This window comes from Cuculus canorus, chromosome 15, assembly GCF_017976375.1.
Source record: "Cuculus canorus isolate bCucCan1 chromosome 15, bCucCan1.pri, whole genome shotgun sequence".
Taxonomy (NCBI): domain Eukaryota; kingdom Metazoa; phylum Chordata; class Aves; order Cuculiformes; family Cuculidae; genus Cuculus; species Cuculus canorus.
The window spans coordinates 12,045,300-12,058,857 of NC_071415.1; the positions used below are offsets into that span (position 1 = coordinate 12,045,300).

Consider the following 13,558-nt stretch of genomic DNA (forward strand, 5'->3'; position numbering starts at 1 on the left):
TCCGGGGGGAGCTCGCGCTCCGCAGCCGGGGGGAGGAAGGCGGGGCGTCCTGGCCCCGCCCCCGTCGCGTGGCGCGTTGCCATGGCACCCGCAACCCGGAAGTGCCGCGCGGAGGGCGCCCGCGCTCTTTCCAGGCCCCGTGGCCGCCTCTTGGCCCGCGCTCCTCGCCTCTCCTTGAGGCCTCCCCGCCGCCCTCCCGCCATGGCCCGGGGGGCAGACGAGGCGGCCGCGGAGGGGGAGCTGGTAAGGAGCGGGCGGCGGCGGCGGGGAGGAGAAGGAGGCGGAGGAGGAGGCCCAAGGAACGCTCCCGCCTGCTCGCGGGGCCAGGGCAGCGCCTGGAGCCCCCTCAGGCTCCCTCGGGCTCCCTAGGCCGGCGGCGGCTCCTCTGCAGTCTGGTTCTGGGCGCTGCCTGCATCCTCCTGGCTGGCCGGTTGCATGGGGGGCAGGGTTTGTCCCCCTCCGAGCCGGCTGGGGTCTTTGAGGCCCTTTGCTGGCAGCCCCCCATGTCCTCTCGTTGCCTGTCGTAGGAGACTCTTGTTGGGCCTGTTTTGCAAGAACAAAAGGACTGCGAAGGTTTCCAAGGACTTGGACGGTTTGGCTATTGTGTGTTTATATCCTACTGAGTGTTTAGTTGTTTGCAATGGGTATGTATTGTAGAGGAGCAGATTTAGACTAGACATAAGGAGGAATTTCTTCATGGTGAGAGTGGTGAGGCACTGGCACAGGCTGCCCAGAGAGGTTGTGGCTGCCCCATCCCTAGAGATGTTCAAGGCCAGGTTGGATAGGGTCTTGGACAGCCTGATCCAGTGGGAGGCATCCCTGCCCATGGCATGGGGGTTGGAACTACATGATCGTTAAGGTCCCCGACTATTCTGTGATTCTGTCTCCTATCAAGACTGGGCACTTTCCATATTCTCAGATTCCTAACTGATATATCCGTCACTAGAGAGATCTCCCAGAATGATTAAGAAGCCCTTCAAAATAACAAAACTAATCAACACGCTGCAAGGAACATTGCCTCAGGAAATTAAAAACTATGTGGGATGGTGTGTGAGATGTCTGCCTGCTTGCCGGCACAAAAAGCTGTTTTTCCTGCACTGCTGTTGTGGATCTTGGCTCCAGCCAAGGCTCTCGAACACACTTCGCTTGGCCCTGCCTCTCACAGGGGCAAATCACATCTGTCCAGCAATGGTGCTGCAGCTGTGAGCTGCAAGTCAAAATGTGCTTTCTGTGAGGGCAATGTATAGTCAGATCACTTGAACGCGAAGTGGTGATTTTCCTTCTGCTGTGGATATGCTTACATTTCAGGAGGGGAGAAACTTGCTGACTCAGTCTGAGAAAAAATTAACTGGTTTTGATGCCTTTGTTTGGGTTTTTTCTCAGCCTGATCACTACTTCAGTTGAGTTTACTGAATGTTCCCATAGCAAGAGTAGGAACAAAAAAATATGGAATGGGACAGATAGATGAGTAGTTGCATAGGTCTTACTGGTGGAGAAGTTCATGCAGAATGAGCACAAGGGATGATGGGGCTCCTGAAGGTTCAGCTGTTGTAGTGCCATGAGCTGAAGTGCATAAGTCTCTGTGACTTGAGTCTGCAGTGACTTGCACTTCTATCATGCAGAAAGTTTATCTTCAACTAAATGGTGCTGGTTTTTGCAACTGTGGTGACGCATTTACCATTTGCACTCGAACTTTATTCTGATAGTAACAGAGTGTAAAATTTTCTGGATGTGTACTGATTACTTGGTAGCAAATCTCATAATTAATGTCTCTGTTCCCAGGGAGATGACAGTCTGTCTGTGATAACCTGTGAATCGGATGCCGAATTGGTGAGTTTTATTAATGGCACACTGTGGGTGAATGTCTTGAAAGGCCTCTCAGTGTGTTCGTGCACCAAGCACATCCATGTGATGCCTCCTGATCAGTAAGATGCTCTACAGAGAGGAGAGCTGACAATGTTATTGCAACTCAGTTTGATTCAAACCCCTCCTCTAGGTTCAGATGTAATTCTGTCTTCTAAATTCTCAGTACTGGGGGATGTAAATGATGTTTGGCTTCGTTTTGCTCTTCTGTCAGGTTACAGGCTTCAGTAATCCCTTTACAGAGTTTTAATGGAATTGAATAAGTATTTCTTTTAGCTAAATGGTTCTACAGATGGGCCTATACTCTGTGGTCATCTTGAATTCGCTGCTACTCATATTTGATTTGGTCTCGTTGTTCTGATCATAGACTACTTTTTTGTGCAGCATAAAACGCCTTCTGCCTTAGGTAGGCACCACTTCAATTCTGGTGAACGTTGCTGTGGCCAAATCTGCATATACTTAATGTTACTGTTTTTCTTTCTTATGGAGAAGATTTTGTATTATTAGAACAAATGATCTTCTTACAAAGTGGAAATTGAAGGAAATTCTGAGATTATATGCTGAAATCTTTGAAGAGTGGAATATTTTAAATACTTAAATCTTTTTCTCTTCTAGAAGCTAAAGAAGAAAATCCTTCACAAGCCTCCAAAGTCACCAAGTAAGTGTTTCAAATTCCTCTCTTCTGCTTCTGTTGTTGCAGAACAAGACAGATTTTTGGGACACAGGATTTACTTGAAACAACATCTTATTCTGTTTAGTTATTCACTGGTGTGTGCAGAGCATGCCTATCTGAGATTTGTTCTGTAACCTGTGACATTAGATTCTTATAAGTTCGATAGTGAAGTTCATGGGTTAGCTGTAAGTCTGAATTCTGCAGCATTAACTACTTTCTTCTCATGTTATCCCTTCTAAGGACAAGCATTCTGAATTTCTCTTTGTCTTTTTGGAGAAATGCTGATACTTGCTATGTAGAAAGAATCCAGAATTACTGGAGCTACCTACCATCCAGTACATATCTATGTTTGTAGATTAAACTATTCTGTTTCACTTGTTGTTTTTCTTGGGCTTTTTTCACATAACCTTAGAAATACAATGTTGCTATGAGGTCTGCAGTTTTGATGTGGGTTTTTGTCCGTTTTTCTGGCTTTGTTTCTTAATATACTTTTCTGTTTATCTTTCTTTTTATACTTCCAGTGAATGTTTCAAAGAAGACTTTACCTCAGAGTGTTGCTGATTGTTGTTACTTTGTTTTGTTTCTAACAACTTAAGTAGTGTTGTACTTTCAAATTTTGCCTTAGGTTTGGACACCTATGCTAATAAATTGAAGTGTAATTAGTGTCAGTATTTGAATGTAACAGTCATACCTGAAGCGGTGGTATGAGAGGCTTCCCAGCAGTTGCATCAGACCAATTTTGTCCTTTGATTACTGCAAGAAAATTGCTGATGGATTAGTAGCTATAGTTACTTTTGTCTGTTTAGCCATACATATTTTTCTAATGGATAGGACATTTGTGTATACATTCTATTTAACATATGAATTTCGACATGCAGGTATCTTAAGGATGCCTATCCAGACTGTACATGTAAATATTTCTACGTGTCTTGAGTCATGTTATTGTCACTGTGTCTCTCTCTAAGCCTCTTCATTTTTTGGAATTGGATTTTTTCTTTATTGTGGGGTTTTTTTCCCTAGGTGAATGTCCCGTTGTTCCATATAAGGCAGTATGTACTACACTGTTAAATTTTATCCTTATAAGCAATAGGACTTTATCTGGGAATATTGAAGCACGTGACACAAAGAATTTTTGTGACCTTGAGCTTTTAAAGCAAGGCTGAAATATTTTCTTTTGTTACAGAATCTCCATACAGCTCTAGCACACAACTGTATCCTAAAAAAGCTGCAGTTCGGCGATCTCTGCATGGAACAGGCAGTGCACGTCTTGAGGGTGCAGCTGTGAAAAACCCAAGGCAGATGTGGCTGGGATCATTGAAACAAGGTACAAGTGTAGAAACTTTATCAGCATATATGGATAAAATTCAGTGTTGTGGGCAGCCTAACTTACAAACTCTTAAAGACAGAGTCGTCTTTGATTATAGGCTACGTAGGAAGTCATTTCACTATTATTTATTTGGGTGCTTGGAATTATCTGATCTTGAGCATTGGAATTTATAGAGCCAATAATTAGCAGCATCTGGAGCTTTCTGTGTTGCATTTACTCAGAATAAATCCACAAATTTAATTCACAATTATCCCTGATTTTTGCACTTTTGTTCCATTTCTGTTGGCAGGAATGAGCTATCCTCTGAAATCAGAAGCTGACATCAGCCATATGCGAACTAACATTTCTAGCAGCACTCCAGAATATTTGAAGGAAGCTCTAGGAATGAAGAAGCCAAAACATTCTCGTTCTTCTAGTAATGGTAAACTATGTAATGGTGTGGTAGATAAAAGTTAATGTTCTTGTTTCCGTGTTAAAATGCACATTGCTTAAGATCTTTACTTTAGTAAAGCAAGAGCGATTTCAGTTTAGCCTCTCTTAAAATATATGTCAAAATACGATCCATGATATTTCTGAGATTTCTAAATTGAATAAGATGGAGGATCCAAATTTTTAGGCAATGAATCACTATTAGCTTTCAGAACTTTTTGCAGATTGCCATGCATTTGCAGCTGAAAATGTTGCAAATATAATATGGTTCAATGGGCCATCTGTAGACAATTTATTGTGACTTTGGAAAACGTAGTTGAGGAACCATTGATAGAAACCATCTGCTTGCCTGAAATTCTGCGTAATTGACTCCATTTACTTCTTCTCTAGAAAGTGTTTTATCATGTGGTTGTGATAATAAAAGCAGCTGAGTTTTATGAGAAAAGCAAAACCTAGAACTTTTAACCTGCTTTTCTTGAAGAAGAACTGTAAACTTAAAAACCCACTTCCATCTAAAATTACAACTATACTGTTACTGGTAATACACAGTTTCTGGGAACTTTAAAAGACGACAGGCTTTTACACATTAGGCATAAATAGAAAAATGTATTCTGGACATCTTTTTGAAATGTTTTGTAAATAATTGCTTTGTTGGGATGAGAAGACTGCAGTCTTCTGTGAAGAGTGTTTCTTGAGATGGATATTTTAATCTGGCACCAGAGAGAAGTAATTAGGAGAAATTCTCTGTAAAATCTGGCAGAAGTTTCATACAGTAACATTTCCAGTTTGCCTCCATTTCTAAAATTAATTTCTTTGCTGATTTTTTTTCTTAAAAAAAAAAAAGCCTAGTTTCCAATTTGGTGCTGTTCTAGATATTTTCCTTTAAGTGTAAGGTTTCTGGTAAGTTAAAAATACCTCATTCAGATCTGCTTATTTTACCTACCTTTTTCTGTAGGCTACATTCCTGGAACTCCTGACTACAAAGAAAAAGAAGATATGTATGATGAAATTATAGAACTGAAAAAGGTACAGTCTCTCCAATATTTACATACAAAGTCATAGCATCACTCCATCCACCTGCAGATGCCCAGGCCTTAGTGGTTCAGAATGCTTCAGTGTCTACAACTGGGACATCCACCAATTTTGTGGGGTTTTTTTTTGCATTTGTAATGTAAGGCTAAACTAAACTTGTGTCTGTTTAAGGCAATTTCATTGTTCTTATGGTGTGATAGATACTTCTGAGTACTGGATGTGGAAGCCTTGAAGCATACCCAGTCCTGAGCTTCAGCCATGGCCCTAGCTGGACGCTGAAAAGGTTCATTGTATTTGGTTTCTTTGTCCCTCCACTTGCCTTTTTTTTCTGTTTTCGCCCTTCCCTGGCTGTTACCCATTGCATTTTAATTATTTGTCATTTGCATTTAGTGCAGTTTATGAAAGGTGAGGACTGGGCATGTTGAACACTAGGGAAACCTATAGGCAAACATCCTGGCTGTTGAAGATGGTTTGTGTAAAGTTGCCTTCCTGTTAAACCTTTTCGTTTTGTCCATGCCCCGTCACCTGCCTTATGTAAGCCCTGGTTCAATCTGGTGTTGTCTTTTTCTTTTCTTTTGCTTCATCCTGACCATCGTAATTGGATTGTTATTGGCATCAAAACATGTTTCCGTGTGGAAAATCAGTGTGTTTCTGTTTCTGAAATATGGCTATGATTTTTCTCCCCTCTATTAGACAATACAAGCTCAGAAAAATGAGGGAGATCTAATGAAAACTAAGCTCCGTCGACTCGAAGAAGAGAACAATAGAAAGAATAAACAGATTGAACAACTGTTGGATCCTTTCAGGGTGACTATTTCTTTGGGGGATAAAAGTGGGGCAAAAGAGTGCTGAGCAGTGCCCTCTTGTCTCTCTAGATTTCAGAACTCTGTGTAGTGTGGTTGGCTTCTGAGAATGATGAGTTTGAATAGGAGAGGTAGTTGGCTGGTGTGAAGGGATTTCTGTTTTGTGTATCTCAGCTCACCATTCCAGGTTTGTTCAAAGAAAAATCACATCATGCTGTGCAGATAAGTTTATTTAGCAAAGATACTTCTAATCTCTGAATTAAAATTAAAATGGTGTCTCTTTAGGGGCCCACTTCCTGAATACTTTGCCTGAGAGTAGAAGAGAGTTGACCTCTTGCATGGTGACTGATGTGTGCAATCTTTAGACCTGAACCAGGGAGCAAAAGATGGGCCTTATTTTCAGACCATAAGGCTGAGAAGCATTTAGGATCAGAGTTGGAAGACCTGAATTTCACTGAATTCATTGTGGCTGTCATTTTCTGTGTGAAAATCTACATCTTGGGAGAAGTGTGCTAATGTAAAAGAATGCACATAGGGACTTCAGAACTTAAGCTGTTGGACTGTGAGATGACTGTGGAGATCAGTAGGTTAGAAAATTCTGTGGAAGGAGCCGGCAGAATAAAGTAGCAAGGTTGGTCACTTGCTTTATCTGTCTTACCTTGCAGGGATCTGAGCTGGAACGAGCTTTGTCAGAAAAGAAGACTGATAATGGATGGGTAATAGTTTCTTCTTTACCTGTTGCTTTCATGTTTCCTTTTTTGCTCTTGCCAAGCTGAAACATTATAACTTAAACAAATAAATGAAGAAAGACTAAGCAATTAGGGAATCATGTAACTATTATCTATAGTCAGATTAAAAAAAAAGCCGTAGCAAAGATCTGAAATTAACACTATTTTAGGGAGCCTTCTTTGTCCCTGTATTGAATCTGCTTTGGGAGTATTTTCCCTATTGACTGCTTTGAGTTTAGCAGGGTAATAGCAGACTTGTTGTTATTTAATAATTTTGCATAAATTAAGCTGATTATCTTACCACAGATCTAACTTTGGGATCTGATTTCGTTAGAATTCTCTTTGTTACAGGGTTGCAGATATGCGCATGATTTACTGAGTACCTAAGTACAGAGGAATAAGTATATCTGGTTAGGTACAATTTATAATGACGGGGCAAGTTTATGGAGAAATACAACTTCTGTGAAGAAAGGGATTGTTCTAGGACTCATGGGCTCTTTGTTCTTTCTGTAGGTGGTTAGTGGACTAAAGCAGAAGATTCTCAAGCTAGAAGAACAGTGCAAGGAGAAAGACAACACTATTAAGTAAGAGTTGGTGGGGTTGAAGGCTTGTTTTGGATGAGATAACAAAGGGAATTTGAAATCTGTGATATTTTTTATCTGTATTCTTCTGTTCCTTAGAACATTCTAATGAACTCTTAAAATATATTAGCAATTATGTGTCACCTGCCCAGAAATTATAAGCCAACTAGTACTTGTGTCTTTGCTGGTGTGACTGGATTATTTTTTTGTATTATTCTGTTTTCAGCAAATTCCAGGCAGACATGAAGAACACTAATTTGGAAGAAATGAGGATTGCCTTGGAAACCTGCTATGAAGAGGTATGTCTGAGAGGTTCCCCGGTGCACATACTGGATAGAAAGTTGCTGAGTTGTTGAGTCGAAGTATAAATGTATAAATGGAATGTTTTAGATTTCTTACACTCTAGCTGCACCTGTCATCGGAATCCCATTTTCATAGATATTCTATGTACAGATGTACTGAAACCCCTTTTTTTTTCCTCAGTAAGCCGAGTGTGCTAACCAAAAAGGGGAAATAAAGCACCTAAACAAAGTACAGTGTCTGGATGTAAGCCAGTGTAACAGTAGCCTGATTTTCAGTGATGGCATTGTTGCCTCTGCTGCTCCCCAAAGGGTCTTGTTTTGATTTTCACCTCATGGACTAATGTGTTGTATTAGCAATGTCAGCTTCCACAGCCAACTCCTTAATGGAATCTATATTTCATATTTCACAGGTTCATCATCTCCAACTCCTTCTGGCGAAATCTGAGACTATAAGGAAAAAGTATGTTTAATTCTTTCAAGGCAAATGTTTGTGTATACGTGTTTGATAGATCACTCATATACTACTTTAACTGGTGGAAGACAGCTATGTGAGAACAGTTTATTTTGTCATTTACTTTGCTGAATTTGGTTTTTGGTACTACTTTGATTAACTTCACAGCTTTGGCATATGTCTTAGTCACACTTTTTTTTCCTTGTAGGTAGATCATTTTGTGGGTGTGGAAAAAATACTAGAGCTATTTAAAAAGTACCTGAAAGCTCTGGAAGTGTACCTCTGTTAAATAAAATCCCTCTTCCCCCATAATCACACCTATTTTGACATCACTGGTGATTGAAACAAACTTGCTAGATCTTCGGCATTTTAGTCTTGAGTCAGTCCTGCATCTTGCTCTTGTGTGTATGCTGTGGAGAAGGTGTTTTGGAGTAAATGTATTATTGTCCTGCAGTACAGAGAGATCCACAAGTCAGGGTAGCTTTTGAGAGCTATCCATGAGTGGCGCTAGTAAGGCACTGTCAGAGAAGCTCGTACCAGTGCTTGTCACTATTATGTGGGTATACTTGTATACGTGGTTGCAGTCTATAGAGGAAATAAAGTTTAAAGGCAAAAGGTAAAGCTCCAGTAAGAGAGCAAAGTAAAAGCATCTTTGCAAGTCAATGTTAGTCGAACTGAGAAGAGGGTAATAGTGTTGTGGGACAGGAAAATTTGTTACCATACCACTTCAAAATGTACTTGCTGTCCTAGTGTTAAGTACAAGTAACTGTCTTAATTTTGGATGAGATTATTTAGACTGATAGAAACTTATGAGAACTCTTTGTGGGTCATTACGTATACTAGTTGTGTTTCCCTAGTTCCCTAGCAATTTCTTTTGTCACTGTTTTAAAACAACCCACCTTTCTCGTCTCAGGCACGTAGTGACTGGCCTGTCGAAGCTGTAAGCCATCACAACCAATTTATTTACAGGTGAAAAGGAGTCATCGGGCCTCTTCCTTGTCCTTATTTATTCATAGCCTCAAAAAAGAGTGATGTGCAGTCTCTCTCCATTATGTTGCTGTCAGTCTCTACTTGAGAGGCTGAGCAACAAAATAATGAAGGATGTTGAAGGTCACGACTCTGGCACGTAGAGTTATAGGATAGTGTCTCTTTCACAATGCTTGTCTACATTATTTCTGGCTGAAGTGAGTGGGGTGTAGCTTTTTCAGTGTTAATGCTGAATTCTTGTTTATATGTGGAGCTGTAGTATCCAATTGTAGTTAGAAACTAGGCAACTTTTCAAGTCCTCAAAATGGTCTGTAATTCTTTCATTTAGGTTTTGATGAGCCTGAAATAATGGCACTCAATGATATGGTTTTGGTTTCTATAATTTCTGTCACTTCCCGTTTTTGGTGGTGTATTGTGTTTTATTTTTCACTTCTTTTTCTCTCTGCTGCCTGGGACAGCTATATCAATAGTCATCGATGACATCTGGACAGCCTTATATGTTTGGTTTTATGGCTTCGTTTCCTCTTAATTTCCAAAAGGTAGATTAGATTCAGCTTTTCACTCTGATGCCCTAATCTGTAGACTGTCTCCACCTTTACCTTGTAATTATTCTAGTGGATGGGATGTAAGATTCCTTCACAGAATACTCAGTGATTGTCATTGGCAGTGGCATTTGTCCAAAAATATATCCATCAGTTACTTCAAAACTTTGTTTCCAGAAATAATTTTCTAAGAATTTTCTCATAGCAATAAAGAACAAGTAGTTCATCTCACTAAAAACCTGTTTTGTGAACAAACTTCATAACTCTGCACATCTAGAAGCTGAGATTTCTTCCCCCTCCTTTTAGAAATATTAAAAAGGCAAAATGACTGTAGTATATTTAAAAGTTTTAACACATAGCAGGCTATCCCTTTTCTGGTGCCTTTTATTCCCATCGCATCAGTGTTAGCTGTTTCTTCAATTCTGTTTCAAATCCCTTGTTGATAGAATGTTTCTTAAATGAAAGAAATTTCTCTGGGGTTTACTTTCACAGGAATAGATTCTTTTACATTAGAGCAGCATTCTGTGTTGCATTTGTTTGAGAGTTACTCCATCTGTGTATAGCCCTCTCTCTCCACCTCCATCTGTTTGTTAAGTGGAAGAAGGCAATTCAGAGCACACAGGTTGGCTTTCTGTGCTGAACAGTTTTTTGATGGAGTCTCCCAACTGACTGAAGATAAGTGGGTTTGAATCAGTGGTCCGTAGAGTGCAAGTAAAGCTTTATAAAGTTGGTTAACAAAACAAGTAGAAAACCAAATAAGTAAAACTCCTACAAGTGACCTTGTTTATGCATTAATGAAACAGAGTGTTTAATACTGCTTCTTTGATCTCTGCTTTTAAGTTAACTTTCTGTCTTTGACCCCATTTCCAAGTACAGAGGGCAGAGATACTCAAAAACGACTAAAGGCACTGCATGCTGCTGTCCTGAGATTATCCAGGAACATCAAGGAATTGCAGAATGAGAATCGGAGGCTGAAAGAAGATCTAGATTATGTACTGAGCGATTCTTCTCCTTCCAATAAAACAAAAAGTATGTGCTGACAAGTTTGTGAACATGGGGCAAGTGATTTAGGTACATTTGAAAGATGTACCCTACCATGGTAGAAGTAAGGGAGGTGAGGATTGAGGAAGGGCAAAGGTTAGAATGAGAAGTGTCTAATAGGACTCTCTGTGGCTTCTGGGTATGTTGCTCCAATCAGACCTGTTTCCCCTGAGAATTCTGGGCTGGAATTATGTGAGGATTTAATGTTTCACTGGAAAACTGCTTTTCAGTTGTTGAAAACTGATGGATGTGAACGGTTCACTTTGATTTCTGAGCTGATTGGTCAGAAGTCACGTATTTAAAGATCATTCCCATTTTTTCAGTGCTGCATATTTAAAGTTGGGGTTCACAGGTCTTTCGATAGTTTTCCTATATGCACAGAAGTTTCAAAAAGCAAGAACAATGTTGACTCACTGATATAGTTTGATGTTTAAATCTTCATTATTGTGTTTAGATTATAGTGAGTGGAGCAAACAGAGGCTGCTGAGGCGGATTTCAGAGCTAGAAAGAGTAAGTAATCATAATAATGTGGCCATCTTAGCCATCTTTGAGCAGAAAATGTAGAACTTGTGCTCAGCGCATGTAGTGCTTCAGCCTTTTGCGTTCTGGTTCATATGTGTAAACTGGTGTCTGTACCATGTGTCTTTCTTCCCTTTTTTCCTTTTCTCATACTTGTTACATATAGATGCATATTTTATAGTTAACTTCTATTTGATCTGTTCTCATGGCCTATGTAAAATAATTCCATGCTAACTTTAGTTTTCTTCTTTTTTCTTTTGTATTTTTTGTGTACATTTATCCTGCTTAGAAAGTATGTGCCATGGAGAACACCAGGGCATCAGCAGCACATAGTGAGTCATCACAGTTACTTGCTGTGTCGTCTTCACCTTCTGAAGACCTGGATCACCCAGTCTCTCAAGAGGTAGACCATGTTGAGGAATGTCGTCGCCTCCGAGGGCTGGTGAAGAAACTAAGGAGTGATAGGAAGGCACTTCAAAATCTCTTATTCAATAAAGAGTAAGTGTGACTCTTGTCTGAGATGCTGTTCTTTTGTAGGTGTGAATTATTTGTTTCCTATCATATTATGAAATGATGTAGTGAGTCCTTCACATTTTCAGCAAGAAAATGAATTTTGAGGGTCCCTTCAGCTTTTATTTCAAAAGCTGCTTCAAGTCCTACTAGTGTTGTAAAATCACATTACACAAAAAAGTTTAGTAGGAGGATGGAAAATGAGAATTTCTGCTTGTTTGTAACACGTTTTTCGTGGCTTACTTTTTGCCAGCCACACTGAAACGCCTTATGTATCACTTTACACAGCACTTCTAGCAGAATTTTACCTTAAAAATTTGTCTTGTTTTTTTCAGCTTGATGTGTTCTGATCTACCGCTTTTTCCATTTAAGCCTCCCTTCTGCCCTGTGATGCATTGTGACTTCTCTGCAGTAGACTATTGGTTTAAAGTTTGTGTAGCTTGGACTCGTTTGATGTGTGGGTGCATAAGGGGAGGCAGGTTGATCTGATCACGAGCAGAGATGTGCACACAACTGTTCTTGATAAGACACTGTCTCCTGTGTCAACTCGCCTCTGAACGAAAATGAGAGCATGCGAAGAGGCCTTTTCTTTCTGAACAGTGTATGCTGGCATTTTGTTTAAAAGGAAAAATTAAACATTTAGTTACATTGCAAATCTGAGGAAAGCAATTTTATTTAGGAGTTTAAATAAAACCCCCTACTTTGATGAAGTATGAAGCGAAGTATTGCTTAGATTTTCTTATACTTTTGTAGGTTAGATATCAAGCAGTTACAGCAGGCAAAGGCTGCAGTGGAGCTGGAGCTGCAGAAGTGGCAGAATAAGATGTCAGAAAAGAGTACAGAAGAGCAGACTTTAAGGTATCATATTTTGTATTAGTAGATCCTTTCTGAACCCAAAAAAAGAAAAACTGTTATATAATTCTCTTTTGGAGTGGCTCAAAATCCATGGGAGTTCCCAGCAGGAGGCTGGGAATTCATTGGAGCAGAACTGTTTTGGAGGGATGGAGTAAGTTACTGGGAGAAGAATTCTGTAGAGTTGTTTTAGAGGAAGTGGAAGACTAAGAAGTGTAGTGAAAATAAGGATGAAATTATAATAAAAATTTATAAAATAAATGGAAAAAGAAAGCTCAGAGGTATTTTTGACTTTCTAAGAAAAAAATTTGGTATTTTTACCTTACCTTAGCTCTTGCTTCTAGACTGTTGCCAGTGTCATTCAATTTACTTAATCTATTCTGTATAATTGTTGCTAATAATCCTGTGCAAAGGTTGCAAATAAAAAGTGATTTCATTATTGCGTTGTAAGGAAGGACTTTGCTACAGTTCCATGTTTGTCAGTCATCAGATCTAGATGCATTGTTAATGGCATCAAGGGCACCACTGTAACCTTAGAAGTGCTTGGGTGGTTCTCTTTTTGTCTAATTTTTAAGTAAGGCTGCACTATAACAACTTGAGAATTTGTATTACGTATCTGTGCTGTGTGAGAATATGTATCATGTTATCCTGAGCAGTTTCCCACTTCGGCCTTTCAAAAAAAACAGACCAAAAAAATCTTTTGAAAAAGGTTCAGTATTTTCAAAGCAAGAAAACCAGAAAATAGCTATAAATATCTTTGCTTTTCCAACTGTAGTGAGGAAATCCAGAACTTGACACAGAAAGTAGGGAAATTGGAGTCAAAATTGGAGGAGAAGAAGAGACAAATGACAGAAGATACGGTGGAAAAGCTTAATGAGGTACAGACACGTTTTTGTTTGTGCATCTAACATGCAAATG

General features: G+C 39.7%; 1 protein-coding gene across 4 annotated transcripts in view; it reads left to right on the plus strand.

The window, feature by feature from the left end:
- The first annotated feature begins 94 nt into the window (after positions 1–94).
- Positions 95–13,558, plus strand: part of IQCE (IQ motif containing E) — a 33,526-nt gene continuing 20,062 nt past the window's right edge. For all 4 annotated transcript variants that reach the window (XR_008452432.1, XR_008452431.1, XM_054080652.1 and 1 more), the window contains exons 1-16: positions 95–243; positions 1,783–1,830; positions 2,479–2,521; positions 3,720–3,860; positions 4,153–4,284; positions 5,248–5,318; positions 6,018–6,131; positions 6,793–6,843; positions 7,369–7,439; positions 7,663–7,735; positions 8,149–8,198; positions 10,590–10,747; positions 11,214–11,269; positions 11,568–11,776; positions 12,542–12,646; positions 13,416–13,518. Coding sequence is in view for 2 of the 4 variants with exons in the window: in XM_054080652.1 (XP_053936627.1) it covers positions 202–243; positions 1,783–1,830; positions 2,479–2,521; positions 3,720–3,860; positions 4,153–4,284; positions 5,248–5,318; positions 6,018–6,131; positions 6,793–6,843; positions 7,369–7,439; positions 7,663–7,735; positions 8,149–8,198; positions 10,590–10,747; positions 11,214–11,269; positions 11,568–11,776; positions 12,542–12,646; positions 13,416–13,518 (1,467 nt within the window). In the remaining 2 variants the exon portion in view is untranslated. The remainder of the gene's footprint in view (positions 244–1,782; positions 1,831–2,478; positions 2,522–3,719; positions 3,861–4,152; positions 4,285–5,247; positions 5,319–6,017; positions 6,132–6,792; positions 6,844–7,368; positions 7,440–7,662; positions 7,736–8,148; positions 8,199–10,589; positions 10,748–11,213; positions 11,270–11,567; positions 11,777–12,541; positions 12,647–13,415; positions 13,519–13,558) is intronic.